This window comes from Doryrhamphus excisus, chromosome 13, assembly GCF_030265055.1.
Source record: "Doryrhamphus excisus isolate RoL2022-K1 chromosome 13, RoL_Dexc_1.0, whole genome shotgun sequence".
NCBI classification, from domain to species: domain Eukaryota; kingdom Metazoa; phylum Chordata; class Actinopteri; order Syngnathiformes; family Syngnathidae; genus Doryrhamphus; species Doryrhamphus excisus.
In genome coordinates, this window is record NC_080478.1 from 2,136,970 (window position 1) to 2,163,115 (window position 26,146).

The 26,146-nt window shown below is 41.5% G+C and overlaps 1 protein-coding gene across 3 annotated transcripts; it reads right to left on the bottom strand.

Annotated features, from left to right (window-relative positions):
• Positions 1–484: 484 nt before the first annotated feature.
• LOC131140552 (mirror-image polydactyly gene 1 protein-like) lies at positions 485–26,104 on the bottom strand. 3 transcript variants are annotated; one of them, XM_058091087.1, is made up of 15 exons: positions 25,910–26,104; positions 21,112–21,203; positions 17,419–17,494; positions 15,296–15,328; positions 15,118–15,149; positions 14,807–15,026; positions 14,120–14,228; positions 13,942–14,041; positions 13,649–13,775; positions 9,302–9,341; positions 9,060–9,230; positions 6,052–6,105; positions 4,936–5,027; positions 3,032–3,199; positions 485–710 (listed from the first exon to the last, which is right to left on the bottom strand). In XM_058091087.1, the coding sequence occupies exons 2-15, from the start codon at positions 21,119–21,121 to the stop codon at positions 644–646; spliced, it is 1,299 nt and encodes a 432-aa protein (XP_057947070.1). In that variant the 5' UTR covers positions 21,122–21,203; positions 25,910–26,104; the 3' UTR covers positions 485–643. The 3 variants fall into 3 exon arrangements, with proteins under 3 accessions (XP_057947070.1, XP_057947069.1, XP_057947071.1); XM_058091086.1 differs by having other exon boundaries at positions 14,120–14,231; XM_058091088.1 differs by lacking the exon at positions 15,296–15,328 and having other exon boundaries at positions 14,120–14,231.
• Positions 26,105–26,146: the final 42 nt, after the last annotated feature.

Here is a 26,146-nt window from a genome sequence, read left to right on the forward strand (position 1 = left end):
TCCTCAAGAAGTTCTTTATTAGGTCCTTCATAAAGTTCTTCAAGAGGGTCTTGTTCGTGTTAGCGAGTGACACAAGCAGCGCCCAGATTAGTTGGACGGTTCCGTGCGACTAAGTTGGCGTCCGTCAATCACAGGTGGTGAGAAACCCAGATGAACAAACGTTGTCTTTCTTCCCAACAAGAAGATTAGCAGCTGCGGGATTAAGAGCGGGACACCCAAGTTGACGGTGAGTGGTCCACTGTTGCCATGGTGACCACAAGGTCGGCCCATAGGGGCCTGGGTGGTAGTGGCGGTGGTGGTTTGGGGCGGGGGGTCCAAAAATGGAACGTTAGAAATTCATTTTATCAGAAGGTTGCCAACAAAAGTGAAAGTGAGGTGAAAAAGTCTTGTTGTGCGTTTAGTTGAAGTATTACAAAAGGACGGAGAACGCGCGGGACCCCTGAGGACAAGAACGTGGACAAAACGTACACGTGGAGGGACGACGTACGCGCACCAAGCGGACAAAGATTTAATGTGAAGCTTTGTCACCAAATAAAAGAAAGGTTCCAATCCAAATGAAGACAATAATCAATATTTGTTGTCACATGTGACAAAAGATGACATCATTCAATCGATCAAGAAACGTAGAAAAAACACCAACCAATCAGACGACGGCTCGCAGACTTCCCGTTCCAACTTTTTTCCTCAAAACCTCCACGAGACGCTCCAACCTGAAACATAATTCATTTCATGAACGTGCCGCTAAAAGCCGCATCAGCTGATCATCGGTATTGATCTACGCCATATCCGCGCACGTATGGGAGGCGAGAAAGTCACTTCACAACTTCGGAGTCAAATTTAAACTTCTAATAAGATAAGATCCCCCCTCGCCCCCTCACCGACTCCCCCCCCGAGCAAACACTCGTCTCCATTCACCAACTCGGTCCTTTCGCAGCCGACACCCCCCCCGCCCCCCCACTGGCAGCCAAATTAGAGCAGAAAGCCGCAGGTTTGAGGCCGGGAGGACGGACGACTTAATCTGTTTTCATCAGGAATCTCATCCCTTCATCTTCAGGCTGATGAGACAGGAAGCGGCCGTGCAACAAGTCGCGTTCGGCGGCGCCGCCGTCAGGACGGATTAGCTTCCTCTGACAAAGCCGACGTCTGAGGAATATCAATGATGTCACACTTTTAACGCCGGGCACACCTGTTTGACCTTCACCGTGAAGACTGGCACCATTATTTTACTTATTACGGCTAGCGCTAACGTCTTGTGCGGTAACCGTGCATATTTAATCGCGATCATTGCATTTCCTCCATAGTTAACTCAAAATTAATTGCAGATAGAAAGACGTTTTATCTATAATTAGTAGCGTGGTAAATGATTCGATACCCATCTAGATACTCGGGTTAAGATACAATTAACAATTACATTTGCTGATTTAAACATTAACTTTACATTGTGAAATAAAGAAGCTAATTCTATAAAAAATGGAAGGAAGGGGTCCAAAACCAGGCGGAATTAAAAAATATAAATATATAATACAAATGTAATATGAATGTATATACAGTTAGAAATCACTCCATTTTTGCATGTTTAATACGAGTGGGGACTTGTCCCACTTTGTTTGCCGGCCTTTGAATGCCCCCCTCGAACTACTAAAGTGTACTATTCCCCTTTTTTCTTTAAATTATTTGCTCCCAAATGCTGATACTATGTGGGAATACATAAAGGTCAGATTTGATGAACTTATTGAGTGTCAAAGTCCAGGCTCATGCTGGTGGATGGCGGGTCTGGATTCATTTAGTGCAGGAGTCGGGAACCTTTTTGGCTAAGAGAGCCATGAAGACCAGATATTTTAAAATGTGTATCTGTGAGAGCCATATACATTTTTTTAAACATTGAATGCAATAAAATGTGTGCATTTTTATGTAAGACCAACAGTTTTAGATATAATGGGCTCTAATTACGTAGACCAGGCACACTACCCCACGCCAAGGGGGTGTGGCCAGCACACTTTCGTGAGCAGCGCAGTGTCTAATAATAAATCAAATACTTGCTGCCATTAATGCAACTTCTGCTGCTGCATGGTTTTGCACCGTACTCCGTATATTTCATTCTTTTGGCCATCTTCACCAGAAGGCTTGGTTCTGCAGCTTTAGCTAGGTGACTATTTGACTAAAGGAGGAAAGTTTACATTTACATGTTTTTTTGACATCTCAATGACCGAGGTAGACTACAGCATTACCCAGTAATAATCAAGTTTTGGTGTTTGACCTGGAAAATATCAGGAAAGATAGATATGGTCGGCCGTATTGCAGTAGAAAATAGATGGACGAATTAAAATGCATAAGAAAGTTGTTGATTTTGAATATTATTTTTAACAGTCATTTCTGTGATGTTTACTTTAAAATGTTAGCAAAAATGCATTTTTATTGTGGTAAGAAACGCTTGAGAGCCAGATACAGTCATCAAAAGAGCCCCACCTGGCTCCCGAGCCATAGGTTCCCTACCTCTGATTTAGCGCTTTTAATTTGATGGTTTTTGTCATCATTTCACACACTATGTAATAAATAAGATAAATTGCATTGCTATAATGTACGTATTTTTTGCTCATGTGTTGAAAATCTTTCCCGGTGACTAGCTAGTGGGATGCTAATGCTACTTCAGCCATGGTGACACTGACACAAGCCCCCAAATAGCTGTCCTCGATTATGCCTGCTGGTATGACAAGGTAGCGCCGTATAAATAACAAAAATAGCAGCGGCGTTCCATCTTTTCATAGCGACAGTAGACGCAAATAAGTTTGGTCTTGTTGCAAGCGCCATCTGCCAGGGCTTTGAACCTACACCTACTGTTTAAAATACTCTTTTCTCCCGCTTGTGGCTCCACATCCACTGTGCGTACATTAATTGCGTGTCAAAAAAATAGTGCTATTAAAGAAAACTTGGGTTAATGCTTTAACTTTGACCACCCTAGTGTGTGTGTGTGATATATGTACACATATATGGGTATATATAGAAACAGCTATACGTATCTACACACAACTACCTGCACACTCTCTCGCTGGCCTCTCGTTCCGCCTCCTGGCAACGCACAAGCTCCGCCTCCAAGCTCTGCTTGTCATTCGCTAGCTGCTGCAGCTGAGCCAGCAGGGGTGGAGCCTCCTGAGGGCCATCAGCGGGGACCGGGGGCGGAGACTTGACAAGTTGCACAGCGCTGAAAGAAGACATCTTTTATTTTGGTGACGTGATCATCAAAAAAATCATCAAAAAAAAAAAAAGCTTGATGTTTTTTTGTATTGATAATATATTGATCAAGCACACATTTTTGTCAATTCCTTCTACGGCCGGGGTGGAAAATCAAAATGTTATCTAAAATGTTCTCTACATGCCGCCTTTACGTCTCCAGGAAAAGTTTTGATACTTTGTTGTAAAAGTTCCTGGTGAGTTTGCATATATAATCCTCCATTTTGGCATCAAAATTAATTCATTCGTTAAGCGGAGCGTTAAAATATATTGAATCCATTTGACTTTCTTCTAAAAAAAATTATTTCAGCGGTACTGCAAGTGCCTCCCATATGACATTTGTATGTACAGTAAACCTCGGATATATCGGATTCAATTGTTCCCACTGGTTTTGTCCGATATAAGCGAAATCCGTTATATGCGTATACCGGAAAATGTCCGTTTTACGCATATATGGGATTTATATCCGGTATATGCGTAAATGGGATTTTATCCGTTATAAAAAGGCACTTCCTTGACTATGTTTCCAATGTACCTGGACTGGGCAATGAAGAGAGACGTAAGGTAATGAGAATTGAACTTTATTGGACTCTGAGCATAACAAATTGTTAATTAAGCTAGGCCCTGTTACGCCCGTCAGGCCTACGTTATTTCCAATAGTGAGGTTAAGATCTCATTCAATAAATCCCAGGGTGTTTTCTGGCAGCATTTGCCAGAATCACCCAGTTTCGTCGGCATTAAAAATGTCCTCTGCTTTAAAACGTCTCAGAATGTCAGCTAGCTTCGGAGCGCCACGATGCGGCCATCCGATATATGCGAGGGAAATTTCATGGAAATGCATTGGAGATTTTGTCCGAAATAGGCGAAATCCGTTATAAAAAATCCGATATATGCAATGAATTTTTATTGGAAATACATTACAGAAAAATCGGTTCTTTTTTATCTGTCCGTTGTGAGCGAATTTCCGATATATCCGAGTCCGATATATCCGAGGTTTACTGTATATTGATCGAGCACACATTTTTGTCAATCCCTTCTACGGCCGGAGTGGAAAATCAAAATGTTATCTAAAATATTATCTACTTGCCGCCTTTACGTCTCCAGGAAAAGTTTTAATACTTTGTTGTAAAAGTCTGATCGCCTCCTGGTGAGTTTGCGTATATAATCCTCCATTTTGGCATCAAAATTAATTAATTCGTTAAGCCCAGCATTAAAATATATTGAATCCATTTGACTTTCTTCTAAAAAAATGTTTCTTATTGTCTGATTATCGAGAATAATGATGTCGTACTTGCATTAAAATACATTAGACTGGCTGTGGACCGTCATGTGATGTAAAAAACATTACAGTGTTGACAAACACAAAGTGATCCAACTGAGATGGTAGGCGGGGCTTGCGGACTAAGCCCAAAGGGCGTGTTCACGGTGGCCCCACCTTAGGTTTCCCCCTGTATTTGATCAGGAAATCTGCATGGAACAACATGGAACTGCCATGTTGAACGTCTGGTGACCATTATGAGAATGTGAGAGCCGTAAATTTGACACGGCACCGCCCCATTCACACCTATGACCTTTTAACACGAACCAGTCACATGACACAGGTGAGAAAAAGTGATATTTAGGCCCAATTTGTACAGTTCAAATTTGGGTTAATCTATTATCCAAACCGTACACCGCCCATTAAGTGTCACGTGATGACAGTCTGACCTGGTATTGACTTGTAGCGCGTGCTCGCCCTCCAGTCGCTTCTTGTCCATCATGGCCGCGTCTCGCTCTTTATGAAGTTTGATCAGCTTGTCCTGATTGGACAAAAAAACCAAACGAGCAACTTTTAAGAGTTCACGTGTTAACTTCTGAGCAAACGTCCTCGTCTTGCAGAGCCACCGTGCACAAAAAACAATTTAACGTTGATTAAGAGGAGATCAACATCTTGATCTTCATTCAATAACGGGCTTCATTAAGCGTCTCATTACATATGCGTCAACTTGACTTTTACATCCCGAACGACGCTTTTTAAACATCACAATTCATTCAGCAACACTTCACAACACAACGCCTTTTCCTCAATTACTAGTTTCCTGTTCCCTCACCTCTACCCTCCTGTTCCCTAGTGCCTAGTTTCCTTGTTTCTCGCCTCGTTTAATAAGCAAATATTTCATGTTTTCATGCTGGACATCGGTTCCGTTTCTTCGCTGAGGGGGCCATGGTGTCACTCAGGACAGGAAGTGTGCAGGTGGCGTCCAGTGGGGATGAGAGAGATGGCCGCGCTATGCTAATGAGCCCTCATGAAGAGGAAGGAAAGAAGGGTCAGTGTGTGTTTTATCCAGCAGAGTCAGACCAGTGGCTTCAAACGAGTCCCCGCACGTTAATGGCAGTAATATGCAAATGAGGTCATCTGAAAGCATGCAAGCCAGCCGACCTTTAACATAACGAGTTAAGGTTGCGGGAGGTGAGTGTGTGTGTGTGTGTGTGTGTGTGTGTGCGTGCGGTGAGGAGCGTGCGCGGCGAGGAGTTACGCCACAAACAATGGCTTCAACAAAGCATCTCGACTCGAGCTGGATATGGCGCATTGGGCTTCAAGCCGCGGCCCGTGTCAGCATTTGGACTCGACGTCAGCTGTTAAATTAAAACCGTCTCCAGGCACTAATCCCCGCCCCCTCCCCCCCCCGACTCTCATTAAGGGACTTGGAGCGCTACATTAATAACAAAATGTCACATTTCAGCAGCAGGAAACAGACGGAGCCTAAATGCACATAACTAAAAAAAAAAGCTAATAATGAAGACCACATTATCATCATCATCATCATCATCATGTGTGTGTACCTTGCTCGCCCTCTGCTGTCTCTCCTGCATCACTTCCTGTTCCAGTCGTCTACACTGCAGACACAAAGTTGACACAAACACATGCTAACATCATCTTCATCGACAGGAAGGTCGTGAATGTATTGGCGGGAGTGGAACCAGCAACCTGCAGCAGCACAGACTTAATAAGCTTGTAATGACCTGATATTACCTGAATAAACATACAGTAATGTGATTGTCATCAATAACAGGAAGGTTATGAACTTATTGGTGGGAATTGAACTAGCAACCTGCAGCAGCACAGACTTAATAAGCTTGTAATGACCTGATATTACCTGAATAAACATACAGTAATGTGATTGTCATCAATAACAGGAAGGTTATGAACTTATTGGTGGGAATTGAACTAGCAACCTGCAGCAGCACACATTTAATATGCTTGTAATGACCTGATATTACCTGAATAAACATACAGTAATGTGATTGTCATCAATAACAGGAAGGTTATGAACTTATTGGTGGGAATTGAACTAGCAACCTGCAGCAGCACACATTTAATAAGCTTGTAATGACCTGATATTACCTGAATAAACATACAGTAATGTGATTGTCATCAATGACAGGAAGGTTATGAACTTATTGGTGGGAATTGAACTAGCAACCTGCAGCAGCACACATTTAGTAAGCTTGTAATGACCTGATATCACCTGAATAAACATACAGTAATGTGATTGTCATCAATAACAGGAAGGTTATGAACTTATTGGTGGGAATTGAACTAGCAACCTGCAGCAGCACACATTTAATAAGCTTGTAATGACCTGATATTAACTCAATAAAGGCAGGCCTCCCCCTCTTTTCTAATATTTCCCACAAGTCCCGGCAGCGGCGGGCAGATAATCCCTGAGAGATGAGGAGAGGGAGCAAGGGATGGCGAGCAGCGGGGGGGAGGAGAGGAATCCTCCAGCATGGAGTGTTCTCTCTCTTCTTCTCCGGCGGGGATTACGCTCGCATTGAAACATATTTGAGGCGCAAAGGCGGAATTAAGGTTTTACTGTGGAGGGGTGGTGTTAATGCAGAGGGGCGGGTGTTAAAAGATGGCTGACACTAGCAGGACTTAGCGGCGTGCGAGCGGCTGAGTTGGATGGCGCCGGCCCGGGTTAATGGAGCGCTAGTGGAAGCGAGGCGAGCGAGGAACAGGCAAAGATGGAGGAAAAGGTGGATTACAAATATTTATCAGAGGTGCAAAGATACGCAGAATTCATGGTGCGGTTTGGTATGTTTGTGTTATGGTTCAGTATTTTGAATTTGTCATTTGAATTTTATTGAAAGTCCAGTTGTGCTGCACACACTTGGCAACATATAAGACCAAAAAATATATATAATAAAAATGTATCTGATGGAGATCCATGTGCATTCTTAGTGGGAGAGTAAATATTCCAAATAAATAAATAATATAATAACATTTTGTTAGTGATTTCAAATAACTTCATTATACAATTTATCAATATGAGTCACTTTGACCAGGATTCATGTTTCAGTTTGTAAGTGGACTTTAAGTATCAATATAATATAATATTAATACAATAATAATATAATAATAATGTAATAATAATATAATATAATATAATATAATATAATATAGAATAATATAATATAATATAATTATAATATAATATAAATTTATTAATACAATAATAATATAATAATAATGTAATAATATAATATATGTAATAATATAATATATAATATAATTATAATATAATATAAATTTATTAATACAATAATAATATAATAATATAATATAATATAATATAATATAGAATAATATAGAATAATATAGAATAATATAGAATAATATAATATAATATAATATAATTATAATATAATATAAAGAACATTTCTATTCAATCTTGTCACACAACAATTGAATTCAACTCAATGGGGGTTCCAAACCCCATTCCAAACTACATTGCCAGTTGGGCAGGTATCGAAAATGTACTCTAAAAGCCCCATAAAGTAGGACAAACTAACAAACAAAAGCTTATCTTAACTCTACGTCTTTTAGCAACATGTTCGGCTGTAATATAAACTTCTACAAAAGGAACGTTTTTAAAAATACGGCCATTAAATGGATCACGCCAACTGTGCTTGTAGCTCTGCTAAATTAGCAGTTAGCTTGATATGCTTTTGAACGGCACCGTTCGCTGGGCTGCGCAATATACTCCAATTGGAATCGGTGCGGTAGTTTCAATCACTGTGGTGCGAGCTAGCAGGCAACCGGAAGTCTGCTGCTGTGTTTCCTGTTGTTCGATACACATGCGTACCGAACAGTGAACCCTCTATTGAACCGTTCGATACAGATACACATATTGTTGCACCCCTAATATTTATATATATATATATATATATATATATGTGAATGTGTATTACAGTAGGATGCTTCTACTATCATCTTTCCTCGACTCAGCTCGGGATGTGCAAGTGAAAACAAAATATAAAAAGTTAGACTGTGAAAAAGCATGCCAAAGTGGTGCTAAATAAATCAAATTTTTTTCTCAATATTTTCTCCAAACGTTGGAATAATATGGGTTTTCATCCCATATTTCAAGACAAGCTAAAAAGGGGCCACTGTCACTCATCTTGTATCTTGAATTATCTGTATGGATCTTATATCAGATATCAGAGGTGGTCGATCAACAATAAGTTTATTGAAAATGTGCCGCCACTCCAAAAAAAAAAAAAGTCCCTCATCGCACGGACAATTTTAAGTGGGCTTTGGGATTCGCCCCCCCGTGTGAGTGAGTTTAACAACCCTGCTAATCTAACCACCCACTGCTCCTCAACTTGACTATTATTAATAATAATACACTTCATAATAATTCATTCTATCTGCCTCTTCATGAAGCTTTTTTATGATTTTTTATGATGTTTATGATGAATATTGCATCTACCGAGTTGTGGGGCGAGATAGAACACCATCATGTCGAGAGAGAGAGAGAGAGAGAGAGCGTGACAGGGAGAGTCACCTTGGCGAGCGACCTGTCTCTCTCGTCCATCACGGCCTTCATCTCCTGACTTGTGATGTCATGACGTCTTTGCGTTGCCTGCCGCAGACGTTGAACCAGGGCGGAGCCAAAGCGTGTGACCTCCTGCACGGAGGCGGAGTCACAAACACGCTGAAGGAGTTCCTCGACTTCCTAAAAAACAAAACAAAAAGTTACCGACCCGTCCCTAAACATGGTAGACAATTTAAAAAAAAATGACTTACCAGGTCACAGTCTTCTAACGCCATCGTGTCGGAGTCACTTCTAAACACACACACACACATTTACATCAGTTTTCTATATTACAATATATGCAGTTTCTCCCACAGTACTAAATCTACATATGGCGATGCTGGGTTGGCGTTCCGCTCAATTCACTTTTGCAGAAGTGAGTAAACAAGCAACACAAATATGTTTACAAATTAGGGCTGTCATGTGATTCAAATGTGTCATCACATATTTAATCACTGCATTTCATTCATATAAAAGATAAATGACAAAAATTCAAATTCAAATCAAGCTAGAAGATACCACACATGTCTGAAAATGTATCTCTCTAACCGTGTTATGAGCATGAGGGCTGGGGGGCCCATCTTATCATTGGTCATACTATTTATTCTTTATATATTATTATTATTATGGGCATGCCTGCAATACTGAGCCACCATTGACAGCCGCAAAGCAGCAGAGGAGAAGTGTTTGTGAGTTGGGGATACATACAGTAAACCTCGGATATATCGGATTCAATTGTTCCCACTGGTTTTGTCCGATATAAGCGAAATCCGTTATATGCGTATACCGGAAAATGTCCGTTTTGTGCATATATGGGATTTATATCCGGTATATGCGTAAATGGGATTTTATCCGTTATAAAAAGGCACTTCCTTGACTATGTTTCCAATGTACCTGGACGCGCAGGCAACGCTGCAAACGCTGCAAATGACGTCGTATAGCGGCCTGTCACGATTCGGCAAATCGGAGCGCCACGATGCGGCCATCCGATATATGCGAGGGAAATTTCATGGAAATGCATTGGAACGGGACTGGAGATTTTGTCCGAAATAGGCGAAATCCGTTATAAAAAATCCGATATATGCAATGAATTTTTATTGGAAATGCATTACAGAAAAATCGGTTCTTTTTTATCTGTCCGTTGTGAGCGAATTTCCGATATATCCGAGGTTTACTGTATATGGTATTGGAATTACACTACTGCTCTTAAGTTAATTACGCAAAAAAACAATGTAATTAATGAAGCGTTAAGGCGTATTTTTGACAGCTCCAAATTACAAATTAACTTTCTTTTGCGCTTGTTTTTGTTGTTTTTTTTTAATGTCACAAACAAGACTGAGCTTCCCGGGAGTGCTTTTAGCTGGAGGAGGGGCCCACAGCCACAGTCTGTAAAAGTCACTTCACTAGATTGTTACACTGATCCTTCCTGCTACATGTTCTTATTCTCGGTCAAACTAGGTATGTTATAACGTGTTTATGAGCGAGGGCAAACTGGTAAAACCAAGTCTATTTGAGGTGGCACTGATATGCATGTTGGTTCTTGCATGTTTCATGGTGGTTAATACTTGGTTCTTGTTCCTCGGTGGTTCACACGGGTTCTTGTTGGTTCGTGAAATGCGTTTTTGGTTCTTGTTTGTTTCATGGTGGTTCACACATGTTGGTTCTTGGTGGTTCTCGCACGTTTTTGTTGATTGGTTGTTTCTCGGTGGTTCATAGAGGTTCTTCTTTATCTCTTGGTTGTTCATACAGGTTCTTGTGGTTTGTTTGTTCCGTGTTGGTTCATACAGGTTCTTGTTTGTTTCATGGTGGTTCACACGTTGGTTCTTGGTGGTTCTCGCACGTTTTTATTGGTTGGTTGTTTCTTAGTGGTTCATAGAGGTTCTTCTTTATCTCTTGGTTGTTCATACAGGTTCTTCTTTATCTCTTGGTTGTTCATACAGGTTCTTCTTTATCTCTTGGTTGTTCATACAGGTTCTTGTGGTTTGTTTGTTCCGTGCTGGTTCATACAGGTTCTTGTTTGTTGCTTTGTGGTGCACACAAGTTCTAGTAGGTTCTTATTGGTTGTTGTTAGCTTTTGGTAGTTCTAGTGGTGAAGGCGCTAAAACTGTGATCTGTTCTTCTTCTCCAGGGAAGTTCTTCATTGAGCCTGCTGCTGTTTTGCTGTAATAAACTGTAATAAGATGGCCGATGCGGCGCCGCTCTGCGGGGAACAGCAGGTAATGAAAGACCAGCCGTCTCCAATAAAGCTCCTCTAACACCACGCTTACAGCTCGGCAGCTCGCCTCACGTCGCGGCGGCGTACTTCACACTCATGCACACACAGACACGCAGGCACAATGGTGCCAGCCAGTGCCATTACTCAGATTAGGGGTCTGAGCAACAATTAAATCCTCATTTTGGAATACTTTCTACGGTTGAACGTTGAATTGTTGAGTAAGAATTTCATAGAAATCCTTTTAATAGACAATCGACATCCCAGAATAATCACTTTCACAACAACAGACGCACGCCAACATCAATGTATAGCACACCGACGTTAACACATCATGTACACATTCACAATTTGAACGCAGTCACACACACACACACACACACATGCGCGCACACAGCCCTGACAGATGGAACATGATCGTCCATATTCGCTCCCTCATAAAAAGGATTGTGACCGCCATATCAATCACCCTTCATCCTGGACTGGGGGGAATTTTGTGTGTGTGTAGTTTTGGGGGGGTTTAATCTCTAATTAGATTTGCGTGTGTATTTGGCAGCTCCTCGGCTGACGAGAGCTCTTTTTCTCAGCTTTTGATCAAGAACTGGAGGTTTACTTTCCACAAGCCAACAAGTGAAATGTTATTGTCTTAAATAGTTTTTACACGGACCAATCACAAACATTTAACTGTTACTGATTTCATCCACGGTCTACTCGGTTTAACCAATGCGATCGGATATCTGGTTTGACAAGCCGACGTCTGCACCGGGAACAGCCTCCTGCTGATAAGAATGCGACATACATCTTTAAATGGATTGTGGAGACATGCACCAAGTACGGCAAGAGAAGCAGAAGATCTTTTAAATAACGCGAGAACCTGGGCTGCCGGGAAACGGACTGCCGCGCATGCTCCATAGCTTACCATGACTGAAGAGGAGAATGAATGTAAAGAGTGGGACGCGTGTTAGCTAGCTAGTCACCGCCAAACATTTCAACACAGTAAAAAAAAAAGTTTGGAATATTTTTGGATTTTACAGGAAGGATTCAAAACTGGACCAGTCAGACCAATAGAGGCTTTGTAACTTGTTTACGTTGAAATGTTGCACCTACGCTCAATCTGAAATGTTGCACAGGATGACAATTTTAGGATGGCATTATTGACCTTTACCCTTTTCATTGCACCCATGTGACAAATAGTTCTATTGATGCTATTGACACATTTTGGCCACTTTTGAGGAGGTTTTTGCACTCTTAAATAATTATAATGGACTGAAGGTTAAGACGGGCAGCACGGCGGTCGAGTGGTTAGCGCGCAAACCTCACAGCTAGGAGACCAGGGTTCGATTCCACCCTCGGGCCATGCATGTTCTCCCCGTGCATGCGTGGGTTTTCTCCGGGTACTCCGGTTTCTTCCCACATTCCAAAAACATGCTAGGTTAATTAGCCACTCCAAATTGTCCATAGGTATGAATGTGAGTGTGAATGGTTGTTTGTCTATATGTGCCCTGTGATTGGCTGGCCACCAGTCCAGGGTGTACCCCGCCTCTCGCCCGAAGACAGCTGGGATAGGCTCCAGCACCCTCTGTGACCCTTGTTAGGATAAGCAGTAGAAAATGAATGAATGAATGAATGAAGGTTAAGACAGGCGGCACGGAAGTCGAGTGGTTAGCGCGCAGACCTCACAGCTAGGAGACCAGGGTTCGATTCCACCCTCGGGCCATCTCTGTGTGGAGTTTGCATGTTCTCCCCGTGCATGCGTGGGTTTTCTCCGGGTACTCCGGTTTCCTCCCACATTCCAAAAACATGCTAGGTTAATTGGCAACGCCAAATTGTCCATAGGTATGAATGTGAGTGTGAATGGTTGTTTGTCTATATGTGCCCTGGGATTGGCTGGCCACCTCTCGCCCGAGACATTCCAAATATAACAGGCAGAAAAATATCAATATAAAATTAATTCATTCATTTTCTACCACTTATCCTCACGAGGATCACAGGAGGTGCTGGAGCCTATCCCAGCTGTCTCCGGGCGAGAGGCGGGGTACACCCTGGACTGGTGGCCAGCCAATCACAGGGCACATATAGACAAACAACCATTCACACTCACATTCATACCTATGGACAATTTGGAGTGGCTAATTAACCTAGCATGTTTTTGGAATGTGGGAGGAAACCGGAGTACCCGGAGAAAACCCACGCATGCACGGGGAGAACATGCAAACTCCACACAGAGATGGCCGAGGGTGGAATTGAACTTCGATATAAAATATAGAATGTAAAATATTGATCCATCGAACAAAAAGATGTTTGTTTAGCACGTTTGAAGACGCTAGTGCGTGTGCGTGCGCGTTACCTAGCAGCTTGCTGCAGTTGACTGACACGATGTAGAGCCTCATCTCGCTCCTGATTGGCCAACAATACTCGAGACATCAGAGCCTCGTCTCTGTCCTTGTGAGCACATAACAGCTGGTCCAGCAACTCTGACAAGTGAGGACATTTTGACGTACATGAAAGACATTTAGAGATGTTTTAAGTTTTATTAGCAATGACATTTACATATTACATATTACATATTACATATTGTGTGTTTATGCATGTGTGGATTAAGACGTGTCCCCATGAAGAAATGATTTTTCTGGTCCTCACCTGAAGGTCTTTCCCAGGCTTCGGCTTCCTTCTGCTCCGCCCTCAGCTCCACCTCCCTCCTCTGTAGCTCCTCCTCCTTCAGGCTCAGCTGGTCAAGCAGCTGGAACAAAGAGTCGGGTGTTCATGTACCGTGGTGGTGGTGGTGGTGTGGTGGGGTTTCAGTGGTGGCCTTTCCAACCTTCTTGTTGGTGTCTCTCAGTGCATCCAGCTCCCTGAGTAACAGCGCCACCTTCTTGTCTCTGTCCAGAGGTGGAACCTGGTCAGAAGACGCTGTGGCGTCTTGACGGCTGCTGGAGGAAACAATAGGATTAGGCCGGTTAGGTCCACGTGGACAGAACGAAGACATGTTTCAGATTTGTCCATCATGGACCACTCGGTCTCGGGTATCGCCCAGTTTGGGAACCTGCTAGAGTCGTGTTTGCACCCTGCCACCACTTGATCTGGATGCTGTCAGGTCAGTTGTTTCGGGGGTGGCTCGCGGCCTGAGAAGATGTGAGGTGATGGGATGGAGGCAGGCTCTTTAATAAGAAGCTGCAGAATTTTTCTCATATCACCTTAAAGGTCACACTTCTTCTTAGCGTAATAAAGCGGGTAAATAATATATGTTAATTGACTGTTTCTAATATCAAGTCCTCCTAATCAACTTTTCCTTTCCTATTTCGGTCTCTCATAAAAATGTCAATTTAATATTCACATTGATGTTTTTGTCAAAAAGACAAAGAAAGATGAAGTTTAATCAAATGTGTAATCAGCTTTTCAATAACGCTTACAGGGTCCAAAATTAAAGTTGACTGTTGTGTCCTTATAAATGTTTCAATGTGTTTCTTTATGTTTGCCGACTCAATTCCACATTCGTTAAGCTCACCTGCTGACGAGTCCACTCACTGATGGACCTGCAGAGGCAGCAGACTGTCCTCCTCCATCCCACATCTCAGGCCACAGAGGAGAGCGTGTATTGGGTGAAAGGTCCGCCTCCACGTCTCGGACACCTCCTGAGGTTCTGGAGGACACCTGATGAACCGCCCCGCTGTGTGACGGAAGCGGGGGGCAGCTGGAACGCGGAGAGCTTGGGAGAACCTGGAGGACTGGGGATTGAACAAGACCAAGACGGTACTGGTTGACAAAAGAGAAGAAGCTCACAAGGACTCTGAGAAGGTCTGCAAGAAACCTGCTTACCTGCAGGCCGTTCAGCTGGCTCTGGACTGGATCTGCGAGGAATGAGAAAAAAAATCGACACATTTTTAGCAAACAGTCCTGTGACATATTTTACACCCGAGGGCGCAAGCACTATTTAACTGTTCAGCTTATTCAGGCACACTATGCATCTACAACAGGGGTCTCAAACTCAATTTACCTGGGGGCCACTGGAGCTAGGGTCGGGGCAAGGCTGGGCCGCATCAGGTTTTCCAAAAAAAAAAAAAAAAACGCATTTATTAAAAACAGAAAAATATACAAAATTTTTCAGTGCTTTGGTTCCGATTTTCTACAATAAAAGCTCTGATAAAACATTCCACTGTTCTCAAATATCTTCATTTTTATTTTTCTGCACAAAATAAGATGAAAAATAAATAAATCAAGAATAAAGAAAATCAATCAGTAATAAATAAATATAATAATAATAATAAAAACTTAAGAAAGCACATATAGTTGGTGGGTAGACAAATTATTTTTTCACATTAAAATGAACAAAGCATTATTAGAGCCCTGTAGACATGACAAAACACGACTATAGTCACATTTATACTCTTTTTATTTACAACATATTGCGCAACTACAGGGTCTTGAGACACATGCTAACTCGCAAACTAGAGAGCTAGCGACCTAAACGGTAGCCTCCAAGTTATTTCCTTTCAACTTAAATAGCCAAAAACTTACCACTTCCACACGGATAGGGAGGATAACTATTAACAGTTATTTAACCTTTAACATGAACATGAATCAAACGTAATAATAATTTTTTCTGGGTACATGATACCATACAGCATCCATATCAAACTTGCGCGGGCCGCACTAACATTAAACTTTCATATCAAGGCGGGGGCCACAAACTAGTGTCCTGCGGGCCACATTTGGCCCGCGGGCCGCATGTTTGAGACCCCTGATCTACACTATACCTGTCTACACAAGAGATGTACACCATACACAAAATTGGGTGTATGAGACACGACAACATTTTAACACTACTTTTAAGTAATATTAATGATGATTATAATGATGGTAATAATGATAAAGATTATAACAATAATGATAATAATTATAATAATAATAATATTATTACAGTGATAATAATAACAGGGGAAACAAGACAGTGGCATGAACATGATTATATCCTGTAAAAAGGGGTAGGCATTTATAAGCTTTTGCTTCTGCCTACTCCTTTTGGGCTTGGGATCAGAAAGCTGAATACAAATGTAAATAATGGAAAGTTATATTTTGATTGATGTAAGAAAAGCACTGTAATGTTTCACATATTTGCCCAAATAAAGGGAAAAAAAAAAAAAAGAAATTTACAATGAAAAAACATGTCAGAAAATATCGCAATCTGCTAATTCCGACTAAGTTCCACTCTTGTGCACTGTGTGTATGTTACTGGTGTGACCTCCACCCACTGAGACAAAGAGACTGCATGACTGACACAAGGGCTCACTCTGTTCATCCCATCGTTGTATGGAACAAACTTACCAAGGTGAGGAACCCCAATGCACAGAGTGAGTCCTCTGCCTCCATATTTGGAGGCGAGATATGAGGAAAACAGAAACAGATGCACATGGCGATATACCGAAGCTGGCAAAATGGTTGAGTTTATTTTCATTTATTGTGTGACTAATTCACTAATCTATTATTGTCCCAGGCCAAGTGCCTTCATGAGATATCTTCTTTCCTGAATGGGAAATCTTCACATTTTAATCTTGGGAGATTCTGGTGACACCTCTAATCTACATTAATCCACACCATAACACTGGAATGGACTACAAGAGCACCAAAATGAAGTTTTGAGTGAGAACTACAAAATGGAAGAAATGCAAAATAACTCCATGATTGTGAGGGAGTTCAAGGGAGGAGCTGGTCCGTGATGTCAAGAGAGCACAGTCAGCAAGGAAAAGCTTTAGGATGACACTTTACCGCCATGAATAGAAGTCCTGCAGCGCCTGCAAGGTCCTGCTGCTCAAGACGACGCATGTACAGACCAGTTGGAACTATTGACATGGAAACGCCTGATTGACTTGGGATGAGAATGAGATGTGGTCACAAGACACCAAAAATTGAGCTCTTTGCCATGAAGTGGACAGGACGTGTTTGAAGACAGAGAAATGGCAAAGTCAGGCTCGGAGGGGGAAACATTCTGATTTGGGGATTTTGAGTGTCCCAACAAGTTTTTGAGGTATGAGCTTTGCTGGCTCCAGATACCTCATCTGGAACTGCAAGGCCATAATACACCATGCCTCTTTCAGGGGGCACTGCAGATCATGTCATTACCTGTAAGTGGGGCTCAGTTTTTGCTGTCCAGGTGAAGGAAGTCGCTGTCGAAGCTCTTGGTTCACTTTTGGGTTATCTGCGAAGATTGAAGATGAAAAAGGTTTTCTGGAAATATCTGATATTCCCAGATAAATATATTCCCGGGGAAATCGATCCATCACAACCGGGCTGTTCAGGTTGTCTTAGAAGATGTTTGGCCTCTCATCCGAGCTGGCTTCATCAGTTCCTGTTGAACGACTCGGCGGGACGCACGCATAGGACAGCTCTAGGCGAAACGTCTTTTAGAACCTGAACAGTCCGGTTGTGATGTGTTTGAATGCCAGTTCGATGCCCTGGATGGATGAGAATTTTCACAGGCATCTGAGACGTTTTAGCAGATCAGCCCAACTACAGTAAACCTCGGATATATCAGACTCGGATATATCGGAAATTCGCTCACAACGGACAGATAAAAAAGAAGCGATTTTTCTGTAATGCATTTCCAATAAAAATTCATTGCATATATTGCATTTTTTTTATAACGGATTTCGCCTATTTCGGGCAAAATCTCCAGTCCAAGAACACGTAGCAGGAAGGATCAGTGTAACAATCTAGTGAAGTGACTTTTACAGACTGTGGCTGTGGGCCCCTCCTCCAGCTAAAAGCACTCCCGGGAAGCTCAGTCTTGTTTGTGACATTAAAAAAAACAACAAAAACAAGCGCAAAAGAAAGCTAATTTGTAATTTGGAGCTGTCAAAAATACGCCTTAACGCTTCATTAATTACGTTAATGTTTTTTTGCGTAATTAACTTAAGAGCAGTAGTGTAATTCCAATACCATATACAGTAAATCTCGGATATATCGGACTCGGATATATTGGAAATTCGCTCACAACGGACAGATAAAAAAGAACCGATTTTTCTGTAATGCATTTCCAATAAAAATTCATTGCATATATCGCATTTTTTATAACGGATTTCGCCTATTTCGGACAAAATCTCCAGTCCCGTTCCAATGCATTTCCATTAAATTTCCCTCGCATATATCGGATGGCCGCATCGTGGCGCTCCGATTCGCCGAATCGTGACAGGCCGCTATACGACGTCATTTGCAGCGTTGCCTGCGCGTCCAGGTACATTGGAAACATAGTCAAGGAAGTGCCTTTTTATAACGGATAAAATCCGATATATGTGTAAAACGGACATTTTCCGGTATACGCATATAATGGATTTCGCTTATATCGGACAAAACCAGTGGGAACAATTGAATCCGATATATCCGAGGTTTACTGTAATATCATTGTTGGCTTCGTTGACGCCATTACAGCTCGTCCCCTCAATAAATTCAGTACTTCAGTAGGCATTAGTAGTGGTAATAGTATTCTTGTTATTTACATATTACAATGATTGTGGCTTGCAGTGGTCTATAGTCTGGTCTAGGTCCTGATTCTGATCATGATACTAGTTCTTTCTGATTCGAACTGGTCTTTGATCTTGTGTCCGATCCTGGTCTTGTGTCTCACCCTGTCGGGTCCAGGTTGTGACTTTGGTGTTAAGCAGGAAGCTGTATTACGGACTTTTTAGTCACTTTGAAAGTTGGCCGATACGTCCTCTGGTCTCTTGTGGACTCTCATGAATGTGAACAGTTTCAGACAGAGTCATAACGAGCTTAAATCCTTCTAAATGAGCCTTCACGCCTCGCACTTCCTTTGAAGTCTTGTCAAAGATGGAAAAATGTGCGGAAAAAAGGGGAAACGCAAAGGCCAATCAGGGGTCCAATCTCAGTTAACCAATGAGGAGGAAGAGACGGCGGCAGGGGTGCTGCCCCCTCCTCCCCCTCATGAAATAGAAACTAAACTCCATTAATTTTTTAAGCTTCATTAATAGATTTTGTGCGCCAGGCGCGGCGCAGGAAGTTTGCGGTGTTTTCCAGCTGACTGCATGAATATTAATGACAGTGTCGAGCTGATTAAATAAGCTTCAGCTCAAATCCAACACAATCCAGCTCTGATCTTTCCCGCCGCGCCGCCGCTGCCGTGAATTTCCATGGCGACATTACTTGAAGAAGAACACACACAATAAAAGTGCCGCACGCTAACGCTAAGCCTTCGCTCCTCGTTCGGCAAAACAAACTCGGACAGTCACATCGAATTCATCACAAATCAACAACACCGTTTCGTATAGTCATTAGACACTGCACATGCTCGTTTGGAAAACACTGAAATGCTAAATGCTAACGAACTGAGGTGTACTAAAACACACATTAACAAATTGTAGAAGCAAATTCTTTGTTTTAAAAAAAAAGTCTTGTGAATTTTGTCCAAGCCTGAAAACTAAGAGTGTCAAATGATAAATTCTTTTTAGATTAATCACATTTTCAATGAATTAATCACCATTTACAACCACCTAGGTATACTTCAGGGTTGAAAATGAATAAATTACTGTGATGTCTTGTATTCTTCATGCTAGGAGTGACACTACCATTTGAAATACACTACTTATTTTTTTTTTTTTTTTACACACTAGGTGTATTTATACAATGTATCGGTATCGGCTCGGTATTGCTGATACCAACCGGAATTTTATTCGGTATCGTTTTAGAAAAGAAAGCTGCAGACAACAACAAAGCCATGACATCTGTTCTAGATTATTTTTAGCAGTGATAATAATCGATACCAGACTAACTAACTAGTGTTACTGATTATATTTTCTGTTACATCTGCTGTTGCTGGAGGTAGAGCTCGTCCGCTACACTTGACTTGGAGAACTACAACATACATGGAATTATTACATGTACTAGATACGCTTATTCCATACACACATAAACAACATGCAGGATCACACGCACACACACACACACACACACACACACACACACACACTTGCTGTGTGTTTTATTGCAAAGGGTGGCTTTATCTATTTTTGATCAACTGAAGTAGCCTCTGTGCTCGCATCATGTGCGAGCATGTGTGTGTGTGTGTGTGTGTGTTGGACCACCCAGTCTGCAGATTAAAAGCTTCACATGCCCCCCCCCCCCTTCCATTCACTCTCAGTCTTTTCATTACATTTATCTGTGTGTGTGTGTGTGTGTGTGTGAGCGCTTTGATCAATACGTGCATTCTGCGCTGTTATTGACAAGCATCACCCGCAGGGGGCGTCAAATGCTTCTTTTATTGCAAACAGTTCAATTGTCGATAGTAATTAAGGAATGAATAAAGTGCATTGTCATCCTTTGGCCAAGAGATGCAAGAGTTGTTTCCATGGAAACGGCTCATCATGATCCCGACTGCATTGTAATAAGCAGAAGACAGCATTACAGCTTGCGATGTGGCATAAATCGGTGGCTATGTTGAAGTAGTAGTGATTTGGACTTCTTAAGGTTATGGATTTGAACTTTCAATTAGCTGATGAACATCCAGTTTGAGTAGATATGTAGTTTTGTTGTACTATTTCCAATGTGATTACAATCCACCAGCATAAAATACATTTTCCCCGACTTCAGATAATGTACAATATTGTATTTGAGTCAAAAAGATTATTCTGAAAATGTCTAATAGCTCTTATGTTGCTGTGTAGACACAGCGCCACTCAGTGGAAGAAATCCCACACTACACCTTTGTCACATATTGAAAACATTTAGATTACTTTGTCATGTTGAACAAAGAATAAAGTTAGTGAAGGTGGTGACATTTTTTACACACATGTTGTTGTTTACCTCTGTACATGTCCACCAGCGAGTCTCGGAACTCCTTGCTTGGCGTCCATGTTGGCAAACTGGTCTGGTCTGGATTCTCCGAATTGTTTTTTCTGTGGGGAAAAAAATATCATCACTTTTTCTGACAGAACTATTTGCCTCCATGGTGCAGAAATGTTCTGTGACGCTTTATTTTACACACATACACACAAACACACACACCTCTTGTTGTTCACACCCAGCAAAGGGAATAGAAAACTGGTTCTTGTTGAGAACTGGTTCTCAGTGTTTCAGTTCTTTTTTTTTGACAACAATTCCCTTAATGAGTCCAGGTGATGCAAATCACACCAGAAACATGGCGCCCAAACTAAATTAATGCACAAAAGTTGGGTTTCAATGTACGAGAAAGGGCGATTTGCAGTACCTGCAAATGGATCTTTACCACGGAGGAAATACTACCAATATGCGGAAACATTTGCTTCAAATGAAAGTGTTTTTTTTTATCTGCCCCAGAGATGGGCACCATAAAAAAAAAAATAAAAAAATTCCCCAACCCTATTGGCACAACATATGATATGGACACCCTAGTATTCTGACCCTAGTATTCTCCCCAAGTCTTACTATGCTATCAAAACTAAATGCTGACTCATCGTGTTCATCTTACTGGTGGAGCAGCTGCAGCTGGAGATGACACATCTTCTTTTTAGCTTTCTGCACCGCAAGATGAACATCCGCCACTTTTCCGCAAGACGCCATGCACACAAGAGTCTTCATGGAAACCGGTAAACTGTACGCTCACTGTGATTGGCTAAGTGGGCACGCTGAAATTATTGATGAGTTCACAGGATCAGGTGACCAAAATAATACCTTTAATGAAACCAGCGTCAAGAAGAGACTTCACACGGCAGTCAGTCAATCGAGCTAACAACTGATAATACTTTCAAAAGACAACTACGGAATTATTCGCTCGTGTTTTGCTTCTCAAGCAGTTTGTTTAGCAGCTCCACATCCACTCGGTGTTTCATCACGAGTCGTCCGTTCAGGTGGAAGACAGGAATGTCCCACTTGTACTTGTCCCACCAAACTCGGTTCTCTGGAAGACTTATGTCCACCTGCTGGAGGACAAACTGACAGACACAACCTCGGTGAGGAGTCCGTGTCAGATCCAATTATCATTTATCATTAAGAGAATCATTTGGATCATTCACTTTGTGTTTGAACGGCTCCAGAACCTCTTTGGCTTGTTCGCAGAGTGGACATGGATCCTAAAAAAAAAAAAAAACGACAAAAAACGGATTTTATTGATCAATTTACCGAGTACAATGATCAGTACTAGCAAGCTTTTTGACTACTGCTTTGTACATTAATTAGTGACATTAGCTTCAACAAATAAAGTTTTTTCAAACGCCACTTTCAAGGCACAAAAAAAAGTCTTTCTGGTGTTACCTTGGTGAACAGAGTGAGAACAGGTAAGCGGGTGACGCAGTACCGTCTGACACATGACACACTTTGGAGCAAAAACATTACAATCTGAGAAGAGAAGAACACAAACAGGGGCTAACCTGGGGGGGTCACACCATCTATCGCAGCAGCTGACCAATCGCGGAGCAGGCAAGCCAACAAATTGTGTTTGAGGGTGACATCGCTGCAAGGTTATTACAACGCCTCCCACCGTCCCAGCATGCAATCCATTCCAGGAATGTTGGGCTACAATTTAGGGCCGGCATCCATTTGGCAGTGTGTCTTTGTGACGTCATCATGGTGTGCGAAGGTGGTCCAAATTTGTCAAAGGGTCCTTCCAATGCTTCCTTCTCTGGCTGCGTTTGGAAGTATTCAGCTAGACCAGGGGTCTCAAACACGCGGCCCGCGGGCCAAATGTGGCCCGCAGGACACTAGTTTGAGGCCCCCGCCTTGATATGAAAGTTTAATGTTAACTTTGATATGGATGCTGTATGGTATCATGTACCCAGAAAAAATTATTACGTTTGATTAATATTCATGTTAAAGGTTAAATAACTGTTAATAGTTATCCTCCCTATCCGTGTGGAAGTGGTAAGTTTTTGGCTTTTTAAGTATAAAGGAAATAACTTGGAGGCTACCGTTTAGGTCGCTAGCTCTCTAAGTTTGCGAGTTAGCATGTGTCTCAAGACCCTGCAGTTGCGCAATATGTTGTAAATAAAAAGAGTATAAATGTGACTATAGTCGTGTTTTGTCATGTCTACAGGGCTCTAATAATGCTTTGTTCATTTTAATCGGAAAAAAATCATTTGTCTACCCACCAACTATATGTGGTTTCTTAAGTTTTTATTATTTTCCGTTTTATTATTATTATATTTATTTATTACTGATTGACTGATTTTCTTTATTCTTGATCTTATTTTGTGTAGAAAAATAAAAAGTAAGATATTTGAGAACAGTGGAATGTTTTATCAGAGCTTTTCTTGTAGAAAATCGGAACCAAAGCAAAGTTTATTCATTTTTCTGTTTTTAATAAATGCGTTTTGTTTTTTTGTTTTTTTGGACAACCTGATGCGGCCCAGCCTCGCCCAGACCCGAGCTCCAGTGGCCCCCAAGTAAATTGAGTTTGAGACCCCTGATCTAGACTATCCTTCATGGACGTCCGTACCAACATTCTTCTGTGCCCAGCAACATGGCGGCACAAAGCGTAGATGATAAAATACAACGTCTAACAGGGAAGCCATTCACAGATGGAGAATACGTGAAAGAATCTTGAAAATGAAAAGAAGATATCTCTATCCAGAGACAGTCAAGGACGGGACCAACAAAAGTTATTGATGACAACTCAAGCAGGGCGTAAATACTTGTAAGCAAACAAAACTTAAATGCAGAAATGTCAACTCCGATGAGCTTTTTCATGTTCAAGTTGGCTACATTTTGTTTTAATTTCACTAAAAAAGGCTAAGAGGTTAGAGTTGAAATGATTTCAGAGCAGGCCTACACAAGCTCGATGCACTTTTATTTCAATTTTGTTGTTGTAACAGGTCAATTTTAAACTTTAACAGGTTCATAAGCTGTTATAATGTTTTGAGGCTCCTTGTTTTTATTGGAAGAGAAGCCTAAATGGCTGCCCCTGCCCTATCGCGTTGTCTTCAGGGAACGTACGAACTAAAACAATTCAACTCAACACTTTATGTAGGCTACATGTTGTTGAAATTATTATAGAAATATGCGAGTGTGCGTGGTGTGTTGAATAAAAGACACAAAATACTCAAAAACATACTCAACAAAGAAACTCAGACAGCAGTGAACGCTGATCTTCCATGTTAGTGTAAACGTAGAAGATGAAAATAGCGCTTCTAACACGCCTCGGTGTTTCTACATTGGTTGAAGGTAATGCAATAACTTTTTTGTAAAGTCGTCATCACTTCACATGATTTGAAACTTGATCAGCTTATTCATTTTCAAAAAGGCATAACTTTTTAAAAAGGAAAATGGCATTTTTTTTAAATGTTTCCAAAATCATTTGCACTCCTAATGCCAACACACGTATTTTCCCTTTTCTGTGGGTTCAAAAGAGGGAAAACAGTTAGCACAAGGCAGCTAACAATGCACGTAACGGGATGCACCTGGTTCACCTATAAGGCCCTCTATAATAAAACACCATCAATGTCCCATTTACACCACAAGGTGACCTACATATCAATCAAGCTATTTTTGACACTATTGTAGAAGTACTTTTCTGGCATAGTGACACCCTGCCTCAGTCACAACGCATCATGCCACTGCCGAGACGGCACAGAAACTCCCGGAGTTGCTGAGTCAGCAGTTGGAACTGAATTTACCAGTTCAACAAGGAGCACAAGTGCTGTGCTGAAAGATACGGCCATCCCATCAGTCAGCATCCCAGCCAGAGCGGACATGGCGACTGTTTTGTTCTGTTATTTTGTCAGCGAATGAGAATGGGTTCGTGTTTCACGATATAACTGGCTCTGCTAAGCTTGCAGACAAATTAGTTGCTGCATGGGGGGGGGGGGGGGGGGGGTAAAAGTAAAACTAGTCTGTCATGATTAGTGACAGTGGCGTCATTAGGGCTATTTTAAGGGGGTTTAATTCTTTACAAAAAAATCTCTTACAAATTTTATATAATAGGGCAAAAGCAGGATAATAAGGAAGCCAATAAGCAGGCAATACTAGCCTACTGCTAGTAGTAGTAGTAGTAGTTGTAGCAGTTGTAGTAATAATCAGAAGAAGTATCTCTACTAAATCTGTCCAAAAGTGGGAAAGTTATATCCCGCTTCTTGTTCCTTATTTGTTGTTTTGGATTTTTTTAAATGTCTTACTACATTCATTCATATCCTGTCAGAACTGATTAGTGATAGCAAATAGTGATAGAAAATCTCTGTCTATGTTGATGTTGTTGACGGATGTGAATGTTCCGGACTTCCGGCCACGCTTTAAATGACTAAAATATGGCAAAAATACAACAAGTATTACATGTTATCATGAATGTACCCGATACAACACGGTTACAGCATGTATATAAAACAATAAAATGTTGTTTTAGACTGTTTTTCGGACGGTTTTATAGGCGGAATAGACGAATCCCATCACTTTGTTAACTGGCTCGTGCAGCTTTTATTATTTACAACGCAAAGAAAAGCCAAAGACGCGAGTGGCAAACGTCTTGAATTCATATCACATTGACTCAAAATTCGTTTCAAAGTTACACCAAGAACCACAGTCGCATTTTATATGCTGGCCAATTTGGTGGTCGAAACAATACCGCTCTTAACGTCCTCCAATACATAATAGTGTCACGTGAACTGCTTGTATGCTAACTGTCAGAAAGTCAACTCACCGACTGAAACCGCAACGAAGAGAATTCCTCACAATGTGTGACCAACGTCACAAACAAAAGAACGTTTCTTGAGGGATTGGAGCAGCACAAAGACGTTGTTTTTTTAGCTTTCGGAGAAGCACAAAAGACAAATGAAACAAAACTTTAACTTGAATTGCTGCTGTTGCTACTTCCGCTTCCGCTTCGTCTTCTTCGTTGGATTTGTTAGCAACAAAGTTTTAAGCGCACTAGCGCCAC